The sequence below is a fragment of the Oncorhynchus mykiss genome, chromosome 2, assembly GCF_013265735.2.
Source record: "Oncorhynchus mykiss isolate Arlee chromosome 2, USDA_OmykA_1.1, whole genome shotgun sequence".
NCBI lineage: Eukaryota > Metazoa > Chordata > Actinopteri > Salmoniformes > Salmonidae > Oncorhynchus > Oncorhynchus mykiss.
This window is the reverse complement of record NC_048566.1, coordinates 6,055,068-6,076,816: the sequence shown is the minus strand read 5'-3', so window position 1 is coordinate 6,076,816 and position 21,749 is coordinate 6,055,068. Positions and strand designations below refer to the sequence as shown.

Here is a 21,749-nt window from a genome sequence, read left to right as displayed (position 1 = left end):
TAGCCACAAAATAGTAATTTCTGTAACCCCCCTGGAGAAATAACCGGGGGTTTAAAAATTAAGACCGCAAAATACAGCCCGGGCTACATCAAAGTCCCAACGTCCATTCTTTAAACAGATCCCTAAAGGCATCTTCCGGAATGTATCCCCTTTATTTATTACAGTGTATCAAGTTTCATCTCCATTTGAATATCACTTCAATGTGTTTATTGCCGTCGCGTATCAGCCAATCACAAAGCGAGGACCCGGGCTCCAGCCGTAGAGAGCTGAAGGCGTCGAAAGTGAACCAAGCGCTTGAAGATCGAGGGGCCAAAACGCTGCGCTTCAGACTCACACTCTGCAAGAGGAACATGCCAACAAAGATTGAAGTGTGACTCAACTGTAGGGAATGTAACAAAGAAACGGTCTACAGTAAAAGTAGATGGTGTGTAGCCTAAAGAAGAAGATTTTTTTTTACTGTTTTCCTGACGTTTTCTTTCATGGCAGTTGATTTCACTGAAGAGAAGCGGCACTCGGACTTGCTGTTGAGTTCTGGGGCAATTTTTCTTCCGCGGTATGTGTAAGGATACTTTGATGCAGTTAAAAAACATGCTCTCGTTTGGTCGTGTTCTTGTTACTCTCAAAGTGGTTTCTTGACAGCTGTGAATAGTTTTTAGGAACCTATGTGCGCTTTTTTGGCATTTACCTGGGTTACGTCTCACGGAGTAAGCTATTGAAGTCTTCTTTGGTCCCAAAGACTTTTGAAGGGGTATAGCCAACTCATTGTACGGGATTTTCCATCGGCGAAGAACTGCGACATGGATGCGCTTTGGGTCTGCACACTTTTTCTGTTCGTAAATGTAAGTGTCATGTCTCTCCTATTCCTGATATACATAGGCTGTAACTCACTAATATATCTCATAGGCTACTGTACAGTAATACACGAACGGATCAATTCCCTCCCTGTTATTTTCTGCTGAGAGTGCAATGTATAGTAACGCACATTACTGTCCAACATGAGGCGAATTCATTATTTAGCCAATCTGCATAAAGTTAATGATTTTGGCTACATTGTAAACTATGTTGGCATTACGCACGCGCTACATTGTAATTACATGAATTTATTTTATTTAACCCTTATTTTACCAGGTCATTTGACTGAGAACACATTCTCATTTACTGCAACGACCTGGGGAATAGTTACAGGGGGGAGGAGGGTGGTGGTGAATGAGCCAATTGGAAGCTGGCAATGATTAGATGCCTTGCATCTTGGTTGTGTTACATTGTAATCTAGCCAACTTCTCACTCTACATTGACAATGTTCTGTATAGCTACAGAATGTGACATATTGTCATTATCTACAACTCTCCTGCTTTTACTCAGAGATAAACTCTGTTTTTCTTTTCTGATCTGAGTTTATCTTCCCATACCAATTGATAAGGCTTAGGCTGTATTATAAGTGTGTGTCATTTAAACGTTAATGCAGGTAGTTAAAGTGAGAGATTTGATTTGTACAGATCAAAGTGTCAAAATAATCCTTTCCACAGCTGGAGAAGATGACAATTTGACACTCCATCTCCTTTCAAGTCCAACAGACCCGAGGGCCTGTAGAGGAGAGGAGAGGCGGCATGTCTTGTCATGTTCCCAGGGCCTAACCCTTTCTTCAAGATCAAAGCACTGGAGATAAAACTCCATCAGATCTTAATTCACTCTGCATTCATGTGACCCCGGAAAGATATGTATCTGTTTAATGAGGGGATAATAACAACAAACGTTCATTTTAAATGGTGTGTTTTGGTGTGTTTTGTTTCCCCAAAACACACCTTTGTTTCTATCACAGAGGTTTGTTTGAACATTTAAAAAAAAAAAAATTTTGGTGAACTTCAGCAATTAGTTTTCTCTGCTTAATATGAATGTTTTTTCAAACCTCAATGTATTAAATATCATTATACTTGTCGTTGATTCACACCGGCCCACTAATGTTAGTGGTTTGATTGTCCACGGTTCTCTGTTACATTACCAAACGGTATTACAATTCATAGATAGTGCCGTAGTCCTTCCTTGCGGCAATTCCTGGTAGAAATGCGTCATGAGTAAAACTATCGCTGCGGTCTGGATATCCGGAGCAAAGAAATGATCATTTCTCTCAGTCTGTGGCGAGAGAAGGGCGACCCTGTTTGTAACAGAACGGTAAATGTAATTTCCATGTTGACGCTAAGCAGTTTTCTGGTTGGTTTTCACTTGAACTCACGACCGCCACTTTGCTTTCCCACAGCGACATCTTTGAGAGAGTAACTCAGCATTTTGAGAACTTGAATAATACGTTGCAGACAGACAAGCAGGCTTACAGTGGCATGGCTATTGGTATCCAGTAGTTTGTCATGCTGTTAGGAGGAGATGGAAAGCTCAGCATATTCCCTGACTGGAACAAAACATGGTTAACAAAAAAAAAGTTCCAGATTCCAAACGTTGACTTTTTAAAGATGACCTGCTACTGCTGATGACAGTAATCAGTGTGCAGATTAACATCATGGCCCAATCAGACAGGCAAGCAGCTCTAGCTCCACCCTCCCTACACTTCCCTCTGCCTTAGTGTGTCTGTCCCAAAATGGCACCCTATTGCGTATATAGTGCACTGCCTCCCAAATGGCAACCTATTCCCTATATTGTGCACTACTTTTGACCAGGGCCGATAGGTCCACATTTTGACCAGACTTGCCCAGATAATGAGTCATGGAGGCAATTATGTGCATCCCAAATAGCACCCTATTCCCTATATAGTGCACTACAGGACCTCTATCTACATCTCCTGTTCTTCTGTCTGCTGGACGTCTCAGGGTGGAGGTGGTGACACCACGCTGCTGTCCTCAGGGTGGAGGTGGTGACACCACGCTGCTGTCCTCAGGGTGGAGGTGGTGACACCACGCTGCTGTCCTCAGGGTGGAGGTGGTGACACCACGCTGCTGTCCTCAGGGTGGAGGTGGTGACACCACGCTGCTGTCCTCAGGGTGGAGGTGGTGACACCACACTGCTGTCCTCAGGGTGGAGGTGGTGACACCACGCTGCTGTCCTCAGGGTGGAGGTGGTGACACCACGCTGCTGTCCTCAGGGTGGAGGTGGTGATACCACGCTGCTGTCCTCAGGGTGGAGGTGGTGACACCATGCTGCTGTCCCCAGGGTGTCAGGGTCAGGGTGGAGGTGGTGACACCATGCTGCTGTCCCCAGGGTGTGAGGGTCAGGGTGGAGGTGGTGACACCATGCTGCTGTCCCCAGGGTGTGAGGGTCAGGGTGGAGGTGGTGATACCACGCTGCTGTCCTCAGGGAGGAGGTGGTGACACCACGCTGCTGTCCTCAGGGTGGAGGTGGTGACACCATGCTGCTGTCCCCAGGGTGTGAGGGTCAGGGTGGAGGTGGTGACACCATGCTGCTGTCCCCAGGGTGTGAGGGTCAGGGTGGAGGTGGTGACACCATGCTGCTGTCCTCAGGGTGGAGGTGGTGACACCACGCTGCTGTCCTCAGGGTGGAGGTGGTGACACCATGCTGCTGTCCCCAGGGTGGGAGGGTCAGGGTGGAGGGAGAGCCCTGCCTCCTGGGGCTCCCCACCCTTTCATGTGCTCATCACTCTCACGTGGAAACTCCATGCTGCTGTCCCCAGGGTGTGAGGGTCAGGGTGGAGGTGGTGACACCACGCTGCTGTCCCCAGGGTGGGAGGGTCAGGGTGGAGGGAGAGCCCTGCCTCCTGGGGCTCCCCACCCTTTCATGTGCTCATCACTCTCACGTGGAAACTCCGTGCTGCTGCAGCCAAGGAGTGAAATATCATGTCAAATGGGATCGCATTGCAAAAAGGCCAAAGGGCGGCTTTAGGGAGTGTGTGTGCATGCACGCTCACGACTGGGTGACTGCACGCTTCTGTGTGTACGTGCGCTTCTGTGTGTACATGTGCTTCTGTGTGTATTCACCCTTTTGTGTGTGTGTGTGTGTGTGTTGCTTATGTGTGTGTTGACGGAGTGACCGTGACAGCCGTGGAGTTCATAGCCCCTTTTGAAAGCAGATAGGGCTACATGGAGGTCTCCTCTCACCAGGGAATCAAGTCCTCTAGTACTGAAGTGGAGAGAGCAACTGCGGCCCCTCAACTCTCGCCAGTGGCCCTGGAGCAGACAGATCAGGTCTATGTGTTCTCTTTTCTCATGGTCCTTGAGCCAAGGAGGTGTCGACTGTGTAGGCTGCTTGGCTCTGTATGTAAGCAAGTCCTGAGCTACCACATAACAGTCTGAAAATGGTTTATATAAGCTAGCATATAACAGCACAGTACACAATGATTCTAATATAGTCCATCAAAATTCTAACAAGTCAGCACTTTTTTTGGAACAAGATTCCACTCTGATGTCATATGCAAATCGGGTCACTTTTCATGTTGACTTTCTCAACTGCCTTTTCCTGTTCAGTAGGCGAGTACGGAGACCTTTTACACAAGTCACACATTCCCTCTGAGGTCCATAAATCAGAGCTCTGTTAGTCCCAGTCCTGATTACTGTGGTCATTAAGCCCTGGGCAGGGTGGATGTTTATACACACACACACACACACACTACACACGCGCACACACACGCGCACACACACACACTCCACCCCATGAACTGGTGCACGGAGGGGAATATTTAACTCTATATTTGGTCAGCACAAGAGGAAATGCCAATGGGTCTGGCTCTGCAGAGCAAAGTAGAGCTGGAGTGGACCCTGTCTGGACTTTCTCGTGTGTGTGTGTGTAGTGTGTGTGTGTGTAGTGTGTGTGTGTGTGTGTGTGTAGTGTGTGTGTGTGTAGTGTGTGTGTAGTGTGTTGTGCGCGTGTGTAGTGTGTGTGTGTGCGGTTGCCAGTTTCTGGTCTACAGCACGATGAAGCAGCAGTTGGAGACACTACCAGACAGCATCGCTGCCACAAAATATTTATAATTCAGTGGATGGGTAATTGTATGTGTGGGGTACAGAGATGAGGTAGTCAATCAAAAATCATGTTAAACACTATTATTGCACACAGAGTGAGTCCATTCTACTTATTATGTGACTTGTTAAGCAAATGTTTACTTCTGAACTTATTTAGGCTTGCCATAACAAAGGGGTTGAATACTTAATGACTCAAGACATTATGGGGTCTTTTGTTTAGGCGACTTACACAAAATCTGAATCCAATCCATTTTAAATTCAGGCTGTAAAACAACAAAATGTGGAAAAAGTAATGGGGTGTGAATCCTTTGTGAAGGTGCTGTACGTTCCCAGTTTAAAATGATACCAGTAGACAATGTACACCAGATTTTGTACATGCCTTTTAAGTGCTGAAATATAAAATAGTTTAGTGCAAATCCAAGCCTTGTAATTTAGGTGCAAATCCAAGCCTTGTAATTTAGGTGCAAATCCAAGCCTTGTAATTTAGGTGCAAATCCAAGCCTTGTAATTTAGGTGCAAATCCAAGCCTTGTAATTTAGGTGCAAATCCAAGCCTTGTAATTTAGGTGCAAATCCAAGCCTTGTAATTTAGGCGCAAATCCAAGCCTTGTAATTTAGGTGCAAATCCAAGCCTTGTAATTTAGGTGCAAATCCAAGCCTTGTAATTTAGGTGCAAATCCAATCCTTGTAATTTAGGTGCAAATCCAAGCCTTGTAATTTAGGTGCAAATCCAAGCCTTGTAATTTAGGTGCAGGATGACATTTGTTTTAGATGACAGTTAGGCTACAGGAGGTGAACATTACAGGTAATATTCAAGATGTTGTGAAGACCAGCGTGCTGTAAACATTCTAAAATGCTGTGAAAACCAGCGTGCTGTAAACATTCTAAAATGCTGTGAAAACCAGCGTGCTGTAAACATTCTAAAATGTTGTGGAAACCAGCGTGCTGTAAACATTCTAAAATGCTGTGAAAACCAGCGTGCTGTAAACATTCTAAAATGCTGTGAAAACCAGAGTGCTGTAAACATTCTAAAATGTTGTGAAAACCAGCGTGCTGTAAACATTCTAAAATGTTGTGAAAACCAGCGTGCTGTAAACATTCTAAAATGTTGTGAAAACCAGCGTGCTGTAAACATTCTAAAATGTTGTGAAAACCAGCGTGCTGTAAACATTCTAAAATGTTGTGAAAACCAGCGTGCTGTAAACATTCTAAAATGTTGTGAAAACCAGTGTGCTGTAAACATTCTAAAATGCTGTGAAAACCAGTGTGCTGTAAACATTCTAAAATGCTGTGAAAACCAGTGTGCTGTAAACATTCTAAAATGCTGTGAAAACCAGCGTGCTGTAAACATTCTAAAATGTTGTGAAAACCAGCGTGCTGTAAACATTCTAAAATGCTGTGAAAACCAGCGTGCTGTAAACGTTCTAAAATGTTGTGAAAACCAGCGTGCTGTAAACATTCTAAAATGTTGTGAAAACCAGCGTGCTGTAAACATTCTAAAATGCTGTGAAAACCAGCGTGCTGTAAACATTCTAAAATGTTGTGAAAACCAGCGTTCTGTAAACATTCTAAAATGTTGTGAAAACCAGCGTGCTGTAAACATTCTAAAATGTTTTGAAAACCAGCGTGCTGTAAATATTCTAAAATGTTTTGAAAACCAGCGTGCTGTAAACATTCTAAAATGTTGTGAAAACCAGCGTGCTGTAAACATTCTAAAATGTTGTGAAAACCAGCGTGCTGTAAACATTCTAAAATGTTGTGAAAACCAGCGTGCTGTAAACATTCTAAAATGCTGTGAAAACCAGCGTGCTGTAAACATTCTAAAATGTTGTGAAAACCAGCGTGCTGCAAACATTCTAAAATGTTGTGAAAACCAGCGTGCTGTAAACATTCTAAAATGTTGTGAAAACCAGCGTGCTGTAAACATTCTAAAATGTTGTGAAAACCAGCGTGCTGTAAACATTCTAAAATGTTGTGAAAACCAGCGTGCTGTAAACATTCTAAAATGTTGTGAAAACCAGCGTGCTGTAAACATTCTAAAATGTTGTGAAAACCAGCGTGCTGTAAACATTCTAAAATGTCTTGAAAACCAGCGTGCTGTAAACATTCTAAAATGTTGTGAAATCCAGCGTGCTGTAAACATTCTAAAATGTTGTGAAAACCAGCGTGCTGTAAACATTCTAAAATGTTGTGAAAACCAGCGTGCTGTAAACATTCTAAAATGTTGTGAAAACCAGCGTGCTGTAAACATTCTAAAATGTTGTGAAAACCAGCGTGCTGTAAACATTCTAAAATGTTGTGAAAACCAGCGTGCTGTAAACATTCTAAAATGCTGTGAAAACCAGCGTGCTGTAAACATTCTAAAATGTTTTGAAAACCAGCGTGCTGTAAACATTCTAAAATGCTGTGAAAACCAGCGTGCTGTAAACATTCTAAAATGTTGTGAAAACCAGCGTGCTGTAAACATTCTAAAATGTTGTGAAATCCAGCGTGCTGTAAACATTCTAAAATGCTGTGAAAACCAGCGTGCTGTAAACATTCTAAAATGTTTTGTCACCAGTGCTTGTTTTGTTGAACTGTTGTCGTCCTCACTGTTGCTCCTACGGCACTAATCTGGTGAGCACCTTTTGGAGCTCCGCCCAAGCAGATCATTGGATTGGTTTGACATGTTGTGAGGTGTCACTGATTCCGGGTTCTGACCCCTCTTTAGCTGATTTCTGCCATGGAACTTCCCCGGGAAGCCTGGTTCGCAACAAGGCGTGTGCATTCCAATTGGAACCCTATAGGACTCTGATCTAAACAAGTGCAGACACTCTAATCCAGAGTGATTTACAGTCAGTAGTTATTTAGCAGACACTCTAATCCAGAGTGATTTACAGTCAGTAGTTAATTAGCAGACACTCTAATCAAGAGGGATTTACAGTCAGTAGTTATTTAGCAGAGACTCTAATCCAGAGGGATTTAGTCAGTAGTTAATTAGCAGACACTCTAATCCAGAGTGATTTACAGTCAGTAGTTATTTAGCAGAGACTCTAATCCAGAGGGATTTACAGTCAGTGGTTATTTAGCAGAGACTCTAATGCAGAGTGATTAACCGACAATGCATTCAACTAAGGTAGGTAGAACAACCACATATCACAGTGATGAGACAACCACAGCTCACTGTAGAAGCGCATGTGATCACTGAGATGAATACCTGTTGAAACTGAGCTCCCATCACCCTGATACTGCAGATCTGTGCTAGCTGAGGTTCACATGTTGTCTGACTCCTCAAATAATGGTGCAATAAAACCTCTGTGCTGTTTTTCTTGGCATGAAATGTGCCCTCCTTCCCTTCAAAGCTGTGATGTTGTTCTTGGAATGAAACGTACCCTCCTTTCCTTCAAAGTTGTGCTATTGTTCTTGGAATGAAACATACCCTCCTTTCCCTTCAAAGTTGTTCTCTTTCTATTGTTTCAGTGCAGTTTTGTGACAATATGTTATTTGTCATATTGGCCGAATACAACAGTGAATTCTTACTTACAAGCCCTTAAAAATAGTGTTATATTTACTAAATAAACTAAAGTAAAAATGTTTTATTAAATTAAAAGTAGCACAATAAAATAACAATAATGAGGCTATATACAGGGAGTCAATGTGCAGGGGTACAAGTTAGTTGAGGTAATTTGCACATTTGGTCCGCACATGCTCTGAGTACACATCCTGGTAATCTTTCTGGTCCCGCGGCCTTGTGAATGTTGATCTGTTTAAAGTTCTTGCTCACATCGACTACGGAGAACGTGATCAAACAGTCGTCTGGAACAGCTGGTGCTCTCATGCATGCTTAAGTGTTGCTTGCCTCGAAGTGAGCATAAAAGGCATTTAGCTCATCTGGTAGGCTCGCGTCACTGGGCAGCTCATGACTGGGTTTCCCTTTGTAGTCCATAATAGTTTGTATATGCCCTGCCACATCCGACGAGCACCAGAGCCAGTGTAGTATTCAATCTTTGTCTTGTATTGACACTTTGCCTGTTTGATGGTTCGTCTGAGGGAATAGCGGGATTTTTTATAAGCGTCCGGATTAGTGTCCTTCTTATTGAAAGTGGCAGCTTTAGCCTTTAGCTAGGTGCAGATGTTGCCTGTAATCCATGGCTTCTGGTTGGGATATGTACGTACGGTCACTGTGGGGACGACGTCGCAGATGCACTTATTAATGAAGCCGGTAACTGAGGTGGTGTACTCCTCAATGCCATTGGATGAATCGCGGAACATATTCCAGTCTGTGCTAGCAAAACAGTCCTGTAGCGTAGCATCCACATCATCTGACCACTGGCATGGTGTGTGTGTGCGTTGGTTCCTGTGTGTGTTGGGCTCGTTGGAGGCTCCACATGTTGACACAAGCTGCTTCTTGGAGCAGACATCGGAGACAGCGGTTTCTCCCAAATGGCACCTTATTCCCTACGTAGTGCACTACTTTTGACCAGAACCCTATTGGCCCTGGTTAAAAGTGTGTACTATAAAGGGAATAGGGTGCCATTTGGGAGTGAGTCGGGGAGAAATCAGAGGGTTGTTTAGCTGTTAGCAGGAGGTTAGTTGTTAGACATCTGTTAGTTCCTGTCTACCCTCAGGCTCCAGGGATAATGGCTAGTGGGTCAATCAGCCCTCAACATGGGCATGTTTCAGATGCCTGACTGCTTTAGAGGAGGGCCTTGATGGGGGGGGGGGGGGAGTGTGTGCATGTGCGTGTGTGTGCGTGTGTGTGTGTGTGTGTGTGTGTGTGTGTGTGTGTGTGTGTGTGTGTGTAAATCTCGTTCTTAGACATAGTGAGGGGCAGTCGGGAGGGAGCGACACACACACACACACACACCTGCAGGGCTCGGGGGGGACATCAAAGGCCCCCTCAAAATAGACACACATGCTGGGCTGCGGGGGCTAACTGACACACCCGCCTGGGGCTACAACGGTCTCCCCTCACCCTCCCTCCCTTCCTCCCACCCCTCACTGTGTCTGAGGACAAGAGACACACACATTGTGACTATAATGTCATTCACACCCATGTGGAATGTGTCAATGTGGGAGGGAGGAAGCCCTTTCTACTCCTTCCTTCTTCCTCATGTCTCAGTGTTTTCCTTCTCCTTTGTTTTATTCTTTCCATGGGATTAAAGCCAGTCTGATTAAAGCCAGTCTGATTAAAGCCAGTCTGATTATAGCCAGTCTGATTTAAAGCCAGTCTGATTTAAAGCCAGTCTGATTTAAAGCCAGTCTAATTTAAAGCCAGTCTGATTATAGCCAGTCTGATTATATATAGCCAGTCTGATTTAAAGCCAGTCTGATTATAGCCAGTCTGATTATAGCCAGTCTAATTAAAAGCCAGTCTGATTATAGCCAGTCTGATTAAAGCCAGTCTGATTAAAGACAGTCCCTCCTGCTAGGCTGCACTGGGCTCTATAAGCCCTTAGGAATGTCTGATGTATCCCTCATGTTTAACACACACTGGGGCTGCCTCCCAAAAGGCACCCTATTCCCTATAGAGTGCACTACTTTTGAGCAGAGCCCGGCGAGCCCTATAGACCCTGGTCCAATGTAGAGCCCCATATAGGGAATAGGGTGCCATCTGGGCCTCAGTCTGGCCCCTCCATTACCCGGCCGGGGCAGATAAGCGCTCAGCACTCTGAAAACAGAGCCAGATCAAAATATAAAAAAATACTATTTTCAATACGCCCACCTTCTCCCCATTCTTTCCATCCGATGTCGAGGCAGGAAAAGGGGTGTGTGTAATTGATTTCCTGATTTCTACACAAACATTGAGGTCTTATTTGTGAGTCTTTGGTTGGTGGAACTGGACTGGCCTTGACTGAGACCAGCTGAGAGAGACGCTTGTGCTCTTACTCCTCCAAACATAGCTTGTCACCATAGTTTCCATCATAGTCTTGAACATGTAAATGTGTTGGCTCGTCACCATAGTTTCCATCATAGTCTTGAACAAATATATGTGTTGGCTTGTCACCATAGTTTCCATCATAGTCTTGAACATATCTATGTGTTGGCTTGTCACCATAGTTTCCATCATAGTCTTGAACATGCCTATGTGTTGGCTTGTCACCATAGTTTCCATCATAGTCTTGAACATGTCTATGTGTTGTCACCATAGTTTCCATCCTAGTCTTGAACAAATATACAGTGCCTTGAGAAAGTATTCGGCCCCCTTGAACTTTGCGACCTTTTGCCACATTTCAGGCTTCAAACATAAAGATATAAAACTGTATTTTTTTGTGAAGAATCAACAACAAGTGGGACACAATCATGAAGTGGAACGACATTTATTGGATATTTCAAACTTTTTTAACAAATCAAAAACTGAAAAATTGGACGTGCAAAATTATTCAGCCCCCTTAAGTTAATACTTTGTAGCGCCACCATTTGCTGCGATTACAGCTGTAAGTCGCTTGGGGTATGTCTCTGTCAGTTTTGCACATCGAGAGACTGACATTTTTTCCCATTCCTCCTTGCAAAACAGCTCGAGCTCAGTGAGGTTGGATGGAGAGCATTTGTGAACAGCAGTTTTCAGTTCTTTCCACAGATTCTCGATTGGATTCAGGTCTGGACTTTGACTTGGCCATTCTAACACCTGGATATGTTTATTTTTGAACCATTCCATTGTAGATTTTGCTTTATGTTTTGGATCATTGTCTTGTTGGAAGACAAATCTCGGTCCCAGTCTCAGGTCTTTTGCAGACTCCATCAGGTTTTCTTCCAGAATGGTCCTGTATTTGGCTCCATCCATCTTCCCAACAATTTTAACCATCTTCCCTGTCCCTGCTGAAGAAAAGCAGGCCCAAACCATGATGCTGCCACCACCATGTTTGACAGTGGGGATGGTGTGTTCAGCTGTGTTGCTTTTACGCCAAACATAACGTTTGCATTGTTGCCAAAAAGTTCAATTTTGGTTTCATCTGACCAGAGCACCTTCTTCCACATGTTTGGTGTGTCTCCCAGGTGGCTTGTGGCAAACTTTAAACGACACTTTTTATGGATATCTTTAAGAAATTGCTTTCTTCTTGCCACTCTTCCATAAAGGCCAGATTTGTGCAATATACGACTGATTGTTGTCCTATGGACAGAGTCTCCCACCTCAGCTGTAGATCTCTGCAGTTCATCCAGAGTGATCATGGGCCTCTTGGCTGCATCTCTGATCAGTCTTCTCCTTGTATGAGCTGAAAGTTTAGAGGGACGGCCAGGTCTTGGTAGATTTGCAGTGGTCTGATACTCCTTCCATTTCAATATTATCGCTTGCACAGTGCTCCTTGGGATGTTTAAAGCTTGGGAAATCTTTTTGTATCCAAATCCGGCTTTAAACTTCTTCACAGCAGTATCTCGGACCTGCCTGGTGTGTTCCTTGTTCTTCATGATGCTCTCTGCGCTTTTAACGGACCTCTGAGACTATCACAGTGCAGGTGCATTTATACGGAGACTTGATTACACACAGGTGGATTGTACTTATCATCATTAGTCATTTAGGTCAACATTGGATCATTCAGAGATCCTCACTGAACTTCTGGAGAGAGTTTGCTGCACTGAAAGTAAAGGGGCTGAATAATTTTGCACATCCAATTTTTCAGTTTTTGATTTGTTAAAAAAGTTTGAAATATCCAATAAATGTCGTTCCACTTCATGATTGTGTCCCACTTGTTGTTGATTCTTCACAAAAAAATACAGTTTTATATCTTTGTTTGAAGCCTGAAATGTGGCAAAAGGTCGCAAAGCTCAAGGGGGCCGAATACTTTCGCAAGGCACTGTATGTGTTTGCTTGTCACCATAGTTTCCATCATAGTCTTGAACATGTCTATGTGTTGGCTCGTCACCATAGTTTCCATCATAGTCTTGAACACGTCTATGTGTTGGCTTGTCACCATAGTTTCCATCATAGTCTTGAACATGTCTATGTGTTGTCACCATAGTTTCCATCCTAGTCTTGAACAAATATATGTGTTGGCTTGTCACCATAGTTTCCATCATAGTCTTGAACATGTCTATGTGTTGTGTTGTCACCATAGTTTCCATCCTAGTCTTGAACAAATCTATGTGTTGGCTTGTCACCATAATTTCCATCATAGTCTTGAACATGCCTATGTGTTGGCTTGTCACCATAGTTTTCATCATAGACTTGAACATGTCTATGTGTTGGCTTGTCAACCACTTAGCACTCATCAGTTTGATCTATAAAAGAGTTCCCTCATCACTGGCATCTGCAGATAAATACATCACTATATCTATCTGATCATTGATGCTAAGCTAACTGTTTTGTTTCTCCTTCCAGGTTGCCCTGGGAGATGCCTGTGTCAGTGGGCAGTTCAGCCAGTCAGGGGAGTGCTGTAGCCCGTGTCCTCCAGGCCATGGGGTGGAGGTAGAGTGTGGGATGGAGGACACCAAGTGCCAGCCTTGCCCTGAGGGTGAGTCATGGAGGCAATAGGGTTTAGATGCTGTTGCTTATGCCATTCCCCCAGTAGACATACAGCTATAGTACACACATACTGATAACACTGTGAGATACATTCAAATCACCTATACCTTGTATGTTCTAGGAACGTTCTCCCCATCAGACGGTCTCTCCCCGTGCCTCCCCTGTGCCCGCTGCCCGGCTGGCATCCCAGAGCTGACCTCCTGCAGCGCCACCCAGGATACCCACTGTGACTGTGACCAGCACTTCTACCTTTGGCGGGATGGGAAGAGTGTGGCAGGGCTGTGTGCCGCCTGCACCATGTGTGGACGGGGCGAGGGGGTGGTGAGGCTGTGTGGTGCCCAGGGGAACACCCAGTGCCAACCATGTCGCCCAGGAACGTTCTCAGAGGAGAAGAGTGATATCAAGCCCTGCCAGGCCTGCTCTCAGTGCTCTGACACTGAGGTGGAGATCAGAGCCTGCCAGCTCAACTCTGACACCCTCTGCATGGGTGAGTCTCTGTGTGTATGGTGTGTGTGTATGGACTTAAAGTTGACCGGGGCAGCTCTAGCAGGGCAGACATTTGACAAACTGACTTATTGGAAAGATGGAATCCTATGACGGTGCCACGTTGAAAGTCACTGAGTTCTTCAGTAAGGCCATTCTACTGCCAATGTTTGTCTATGGAGATTGCATTGCTGTGTGCTCGATTTTATACAGTTGTCAGCAACGGGTGTGGCTGAAATAGCTGAATCCACTCATTTGAAGGGGTGTCCACATACACTATATATACGAGAGAGAGAGAGAGAGAGAGAGAGAGAGAGAGAGAGAGAGAGAGAGAGAGAGAGAGAACACATGTGGCCAACACCTGTACCGACACCTAATCTGAACACTTAGCAACACTTGAGGAAACATGAGCACAGTCCAACAGAGAGAAAACACTCTTAAGTGCTGCAGTCAAATGGCTCGGAGCCGACAGCTCTTAAAAAGGGCCTGACAATCTAACTACCCCCACACCAGACCCCAGGGCCTTGGCACATTGGTGACCCCAACATGGTAACCCCTCACCGGCTCCAAATGACCAAGCCTTGGTCTAGTGGCCTGGATCTCCCCAGGAGTCTGGTCATCTGAACACACAGGTCACCCCATCTGACACTGTAGATAGAGGTCAGGGGAGTCCCCAGTCGTGTTTGATCCTAAAATGGGCCGGCTGTAGAAGGAGTAAGGAGGGGTTTGCTGGGGGTGACTGAGTCAGGGTTTGTAGAAGGAGTAAGGAGGGGTTTGGGGGTGACTGAGTCAGGGGCTGTAGAAGGAGTAAGGAGGGGTTTGGGGGGGGGGGGGGTGACTGAGTCAGGGGCTGTAGAAGGAGTAAGGAGGGGTTTGGGGGTGACTGAGTCAGGGGCTGTAGAAGGAGTAAGGAGGGGTTTGGGGGGGGTGACTGAGTCAGGGGCTGTAGAAGGAGTAAGGAGGGGTTTCGGGGGGGTGACTGAGTCAGGGGCTGTAGAAGGAGTAAGGAGGGGTTTGGGGGGGGGGGGTGACTGAGTCAGGGGCTGTAGAAGGAGTAAGAAGGGGTTTGGGGGGGGGTGACTGAGTCAGGGGCTGTAGAAGGAGTAAGGAGGGGTTTTGGGGGGGGGGTGACTGAGTCAGGGGCTGTAGAAGGAGTAAGGAGGGGTTTGGGGGGGGGGTGACTGAGTCAGGGGCTGTAGAAAGGGGTAAAGAGGAGGGGGGGTTGACTGAGTTAGGGGCTGTAGAAAGGGGTAAAGAGGAGGGGGGGTTGACTGAGTCAGGGGATGGTAGCTGACTGGGTCGGGGGGGCTGGTAGCTGACTGGGTCAGAGGGGGCTGGGAGCTGACAGGCCCTCACAGACTACTGCTGCTGGATTAAATTTGGCAACAAAATCATTATTCAGATAGCTGGTAGTGTTATCAAATATGTTCACTGTTTGTGACTGTGTTTGCTTCAACTGTAGGTATGAAAGCCCTCACATTCTTTACACAGTCATTGACTTATTACAAAAAACATTGTGCCAATGGTAGATGTGTCAAGGCCCTTGATTTGATGTTGAGACGGGGATAAGGACAGGGCAGATATGCTGAGACGGGGGTAAGGACAGGGCAGATATGTTGAGACGGGGATAAGGACAGGGCAGATATGTTGAGACGGGGATAAGGACAGGGCAGATATGTTGAGACGGGGATAAGGACAGGGCAGATATGTTGAGACAGGGATAAGGACAGGGCTGATATGTTGAGACAGGGATAAGGACAGGGCTGATATGTTGAGACAGGGATAAGGACAGGGCTGATATGTTGAGACGGGGATAAGGACAGGGCAGATATGTTGAGACAGGGATAAGGACAGGGCTGATATGTTGAGACAGGGATAAGGACAGGGCAGATATGTTGAGACGGGGATAAGGACAGGGCAGATATGTTGAGACGGGGATAAGGACAGGGCAGATATGTTGAGACGGGGATAAGGACAGGGCAGATACAGTGCCTTGCGAAAGTATTCGGCCCCCTTGAACTTTGCGACCTTTTGCCACATTTCAGGCTTCAAACATAAAGATATAAAACTGTATTTTTTTGTGAAGAATCAACAACAAGTGGGACACAATCATGAAGTGGAACGACATTTATTGGATATTTCAAACTTTATTAACAAATCAAAAACTGAAAAATTGGGCGTGCAAAATTATTCAGCCCCTTTACTTTCAGTGCAGCAAACTCTCTCCAGAAGTTCAGTGAGGATCTCTGAATGATCCAATGTTGACCTAAATGACTAATGATGATAAATACAATCCAACTGTGTGTAATCAAGTCTCCGTATAAATGCACCTGCACTGTGATAGTCTCAGAGGTCCGTTAAAAGCGCAGAGAGCATCATGAAGAACAAGGAACACACCAGGCAGGTCCGAGATACTGTTGTGAAGAAGTTTAAAGCCGGATTTGGATACAAAAAGATTTCCCAAGCTTTAAACATCCCAAGGAGCACTGTGCAAGCGATAATATTGAAATGGAAGAAGTATCAGACCACTGCAAATCTACCAAGACCTGGCCGTCCCTCTAAACTTTCAGCTCATACAAGGAGAAGACTGATCAGAGATGCAGCCAAGAGGCCCATGATCACTCTGGATGAACTGCAGAGATCTACAGCTGAGGTGGGAGACTCTGTCCATAGGACAACAATCAGTCGTATATTGCACAAATCTGGCCTTTATGGAAGTGGCAAGAAGAAAGCTATTTCTTAAAGATATCCATAAAAAGTGTTGTTTAAAGTTTGCCACAAGCCACCTGGGAGACACACCAAACATGTGGAAGAAGGTGCTCTGGTCAGATTAAACCAAAATTGAACTTTTTGGCAACAATGCAAAACGTTATGTTTGGCGTAAAAGCAACACAGCTGAACACACCATCCCCACTGTCAAACATGGTGGTGGCAGCATCATGGTTTGGGCCTGCTTTTCTTCAGCAGGGACAGGGAAGATGGTTAAAATTGATGGGAAGATGGATGGAGCCAAATACAGGACCATTCTGGAAGAAAACCTGATGGAGTCTGCAAAAGACCTGAGACTGGGACGGAGATTTCTCTTCCAACAAGACAATGATCCAAAACATAAAGCAAAATCTACAATGGAATGGTTCAAAAATAAACATATCCAGGTGTTAGAATGGCCAAGTCAAAGTCCAGACCTGAATCCAATCGAGAATCTGTGGAAAGAACTGAAAACTGCTGTTCACAAATGCTCTCCATCCAACCTCACTGAGCTCGAGCTGTTTTGCAAGGAGGAATGGGAAAAAATTTAAGTCTCTCGATGTGCAAAACTGATAGAGACATACCCCAAGCGACTTACAGCTGTAATCGCAGCAAAAGGTGGCGCTACAAAGTATTAACTTAAGGGGGCTGAATAATTTTGCACGCCCAATTTTTCAGTTTTTGATTTGTTAAAAAAGTTTGAAATATCCAATAAATGTCGTTCCACTTCATGATTGTGTCCCACTTGTTGTTGATTCTTCACAAAAAAATACAGTTTTATATCTTTATGTTTGAAGCCTGAAATGTGGCAAAAGGTCGCAAAGTTCAAGGGGGCCGAATACTTTCGCAAGGCACTGTATGTTGAGACAGGGATAAGGACAGGGCAGATATGCTGAGACGGGGATAAGGACAGGGCAGATATGTCAAGTGGCCCCCTTCTATCCTTAGTGTTTCCTTCATGGTTCAGTGGTTCTCTAATCAACAGTCTCCCATCTCTCTCCAACCAACAGATAAGAAGCTCCACATCCTGTCTCGTCCCCCTGAGTCTGACGGCCCTCTGGCCGCTCCTCGCCTGCCTGGGTTAGGGTTGGTGAATGATGGAGAGGAGGCCAGCCCTGCCCCTGGAGGAGGAGCAGCCCCCAGGGCCCCCGGGTTCACCCCTCAGGATGATGGGAGCAGCAACCACATCCTGGTCTACGTATCTGTTCTGGCTGCTGTGGTGCTGGGCCTGCTGCTCTACGTCGCCTACAAGTGGTGAGTTGACAGGAGACACGCTGCCGTCTCATTGGCTGCATCCTGATTCTCCACACTTGACGCATTGCATTGGTGTGAGCATTGGCTGGAGGGAGTTGTTAAATGCATAACGGGGGTGGAGAATTGTTTGCAAACCGATTGCCGTCGTGTATTTCCGTTATAGGTTGTGATAAAAATGATCCTGTTGTTATGTTTAGTGAAGAGTGTAGAAGTGTTTCCTCCCATGTCTCGTCAGCTGGACGTCGTATAAACAGAAGCAGGCGTTGGGTAAAGCACGCGCTGCAGAGCTGGGGACGTGTCCTGAAGGAGAAAAACTCCACAGTGACAGCGGCGTGTTCCTGGACTCACACAGCCTGCAGGATGGCCAACCAAGTAAAGGTAACAACCAACAGCCATCTCACGACTACGCCACAATTAACCTCACTGCACTACACTGTTACTGGAGTGAGAACAGAAGCCCAAGTTAAATACATGTTCTCATCTCTCTCAATGTAGAGCACATTTAGCATTTATCAGACACTCTTATCCAGAACAACTTACAGACGTCTTTTCTTATTGGCTATTCTCATCTATTATAACTGTTGAATGGACTTGTGACGATCTGTGTCTGTTGTGTATTCTACCCCCAGGTAGTAAGAGGGACAGTAAGCAGGACGGCCGTCTGTACATCAACCTGCCCCCCCACAGACAGGAGGAGGTGGAGCGTCTGCTCCAGGAGGGGAGCGGGAGCCGCAGAGGCTCCTGGAGGACCCTGGGGGCCGTGCTGGGCTACGAGCCCGAGCAGATGGACCTGTTTGGGCACGGCGAGGCCCCTGTACACACCCTCCTTTCCAACTGGGCTCAGCAGGAGGGCTCCACTCTGGGGCTTCTGTGCTCGGCGCTGGCCCGCATCGAGAGGTCCGACGTAGCCGCAGCTCTCACCTGCCCTGCCCAGGGGGTGTCTGTGGTCTGAGGAAGGAGCCATGGTGGGTCCCAAATGGCACCCTATTCCCTACATAGTGCACTACTGGTAAGCTAAAGGTCAAAAGTAGTGCACTATGTAGGGTGCCACAGAGCCTTCCTCATGAGCCTGATAAGACTGGGTGGCATTCATTAGGAACCAAACGCAAGAAAACGGACTGAATCAGGGAGTGACGACCTGAACTTGAACCAATAAGAAATGTTTGTTTTCCGTTGCGAAACATACTGCTGCGGCGTGTACTAATGAATAGGACCCTTGTGGACATAGGAGAGGATGGATGGGGCAAACAGCCCTCCTTCTCGACCAGTGGGATGGCATGGCATGCCAGGGGAGGTACTCCTGACCCATAATGCCTCAGACGTTTGAACTGAAGAGGACAGTGGAAGTGTTGTTGCTGGCTCGTTGAGCTGGTTCATCCTCTATTGGAAATGTACAGTATATCCACCATCCTTCCAGTATATATATATATATATATATTACCATACTTGTGTATAATCTGCCCAAGCGTTCTAGGAATGGGTATTTATTTGCAGCAATGTCAGAAGGATCCACTCTCTTTCCTGATTTGTTTTGCAGCAATGTGAGGAGGATGCACAACAGCTGACCGTAACTAACTGAACAGGCATGGGAATGAAATACTCTGTAGAATATTCTTTACATGAAATAAAGGCATTCTGTTCATATTAACAATCAGTGGTGAATTTTAAGACCTTTGTAAATATTTGATCATACATTCATTGTAATATAGTGTTAGAAAGGTTTTCAAGCGTGAAGGGGCAATCGCAAACATCTTTGACTGAGGATGCATGATGACTCTCTCTCTCTCTCTCAGCTACTCCATCTTAAAGACATTGGGATGCCTCAAATCAGTGATGTACTATCCGTGTTGCTAGTCACTGCCTCTCTCCTATCATGGTTGCTGGTGTGGCTGGCTATCCAGAACATTATCGTGATGTAACAATCAATCACTTATTCTTGTGTATATTCTAACGTCATGGTGTGTGTTTTTCTAAGATGTTGTTTTATATAATAAATGCTTTTGAAGGTGTGAGAGAGAGTCAAACGGTGTTCTCTGAGCTTGTTGTGTTACATGCTCTGACAAGTACAGTGGTTTCTGTCCTACCCGAACGTAACAGCAAGCAGCTACCTGCTCTGTGGTAGTTTATTCTGGAGATAATCAATGGCCGTCTTTGTTTGTCTCAGTCACCTAACTGAACAAGGGGTGTGACTTGTAACATAAATTAAACAAGTATGTGGTCATGTCAGAGGAAAGTTTGGAAGACTTCTATTTACAGTTGAAGTCGGAAGTTTACATACTCTTAGGTTGGAGTCATTAAAACTCGTTTTTCAACCACTCCACAAATTTCTTGTTAACAAACTATAGTTTTGGCAAGTCGGTTAGGACATTTACTTTGTGCATGACAAGTAATTTTTACAACAATTGTTTACAGACAGATTATTTCACTTATAATTCACTGTATCAGAATTCCAGTGGGTCAGAAGTTTACATACACTAAGTTGACTGTGCCTTTAAACAGCTTGGAAAATTCCAGAAAATGATGTCATGGCTTTAGAAGCTTCTGATAGGCTAATTGACATAATTTGAGTCAATTGGAGGAGTAGCTGTGGATGTATTTCAAGGCCTACCTTCAAACTCAGTGCCTCTTTGCTTGACATCATGGGAAAATCTAAAGAAATCAGCCAAGACCTCAGATAAATATTTTTAGACCTCCACAAGTCTGGTTCATCCTTGGGAGCAATTTCCAAACGCCTGAAGGTACCACTTTCATCTGTACAAACAATAGTACACAAGTATAAACACCATGGGACCACGTAGTATTATACCGCTCAGGAAGGAGACGCGTTCTGTCTCCTAGAGATGAACGTACTTTGGTGCGAAAAGTGCAAATCAATCCCAGAACAACAGGTACTTGTGAAGATGCTGGAGGAAACAGGTACAAAAGTATCTATATCCACTGTAAAACGAGTCCTATATCGACATAATCTGAAAGGCAGCTCAGCAAGGAAGAAGCCACTGCTCCAAAACCGCCATAAAAAACATTCTACAGTTTGCAACTGCACATGGGGACAAAGATCGTACTTTTTGGAGAAATGTCCTCTGGTCTGATGAAACAGAAATAGTGTGGTTGGCCATAATGACCATCGTTATGTTTGGAGGACAAATGGGGAGGCTTGCAAGCCGGAGAACACCATCCCAACCGTGAAGCACGGGGGTGGCAGCATCATGTTGTGGGGGTGCTTTGCTGCAGGAGGGACTGGTGCACTTCACAAAATAGATGGCATCATGAAGCAGGAAACTGATGTGGATATATTGAAGCAACATCTCAAGACATCAGTCAGGAAGTTAAAGCTTGGTCGCAAATGGGTCTTCCAAATGGACAATGACCCCAAGCATACATCCAAAGTGGTGGCAAAATGGCTTAAGGACAACAAAGTCAAGGTCTTGGAGTGGCCAACACACAGCCCTGACCTCAATTCCATAGAAAATTTGTGGGCAGAACTGAAAAAGCGTGTGCGAGCAAGGAGGCCTACAAACCTGACTCAGTTACACCAGCTCTGTCAGGAGGGATGGGCCAAAATTCACCCAACTTATTGTGGGACGCATGTGAAAGGCTACCAAAAATGTTTGAACCAAGTTAAACAATTTAAAGGCAATGCTACCAAATTCTAATTGAGTGTATGTAAACTTCTGACCCACTGGCAATGTGATGAAAGAAATAAAAGCTGAAATAAAAGCTGAAATAAATCTCTCACTACTATTATTCTGACATTTCACATTCTTAAAATAAACTGACATAAGACAGGAATTTTTACTCTGATTAAATGTCAAGAATTGTGAAAAACTGAGTTTAAACTTCCAACTTCAACTGTAACTCTCGCCATTAGTACTGAATCTGAGGAGACTTCCATTTAACTCTCCCCAA

At 45.1% G+C, this 21,749-nt stretch overlaps 1 protein-coding gene across 2 annotated transcripts; it reads left to right on the top strand.

Annotated features, from left to right (window-relative positions):
• Nucleotides 1–247: 247 nt before the first annotated feature.
• nradd (neurotrophin receptor associated death domain) lies at nt 248–19,852 on the top strand. Of its 2 annotated transcripts, none has more exons than XM_036936139.1 (6): nt 248–839; nt 13,215–13,347; nt 13,480–13,845; nt 17,600–17,843; nt 18,079–18,221; nt 18,473–19,852. In XM_036936139.1, the coding sequence occupies exons 1-6, from the start codon at nt 798–800 to the stop codon at nt 18,793–18,795; spliced, it is 1,251 nt and encodes a 416-aa protein (XP_036792034.1). In that variant the 5' UTR covers nt 248–797; the 3' UTR covers nt 18,796–19,852. The 2 variants fall into 2 exon arrangements, with proteins under 2 accessions (XP_036792034.1, XP_036792032.1); XM_036936137.1 differs by lacking the exon at nt 248–839 and adding an exon at nt 3,979–4,145.
• The last annotated feature ends 1,897 nt before the right edge of the window (nt 19,853–21,749 follow it).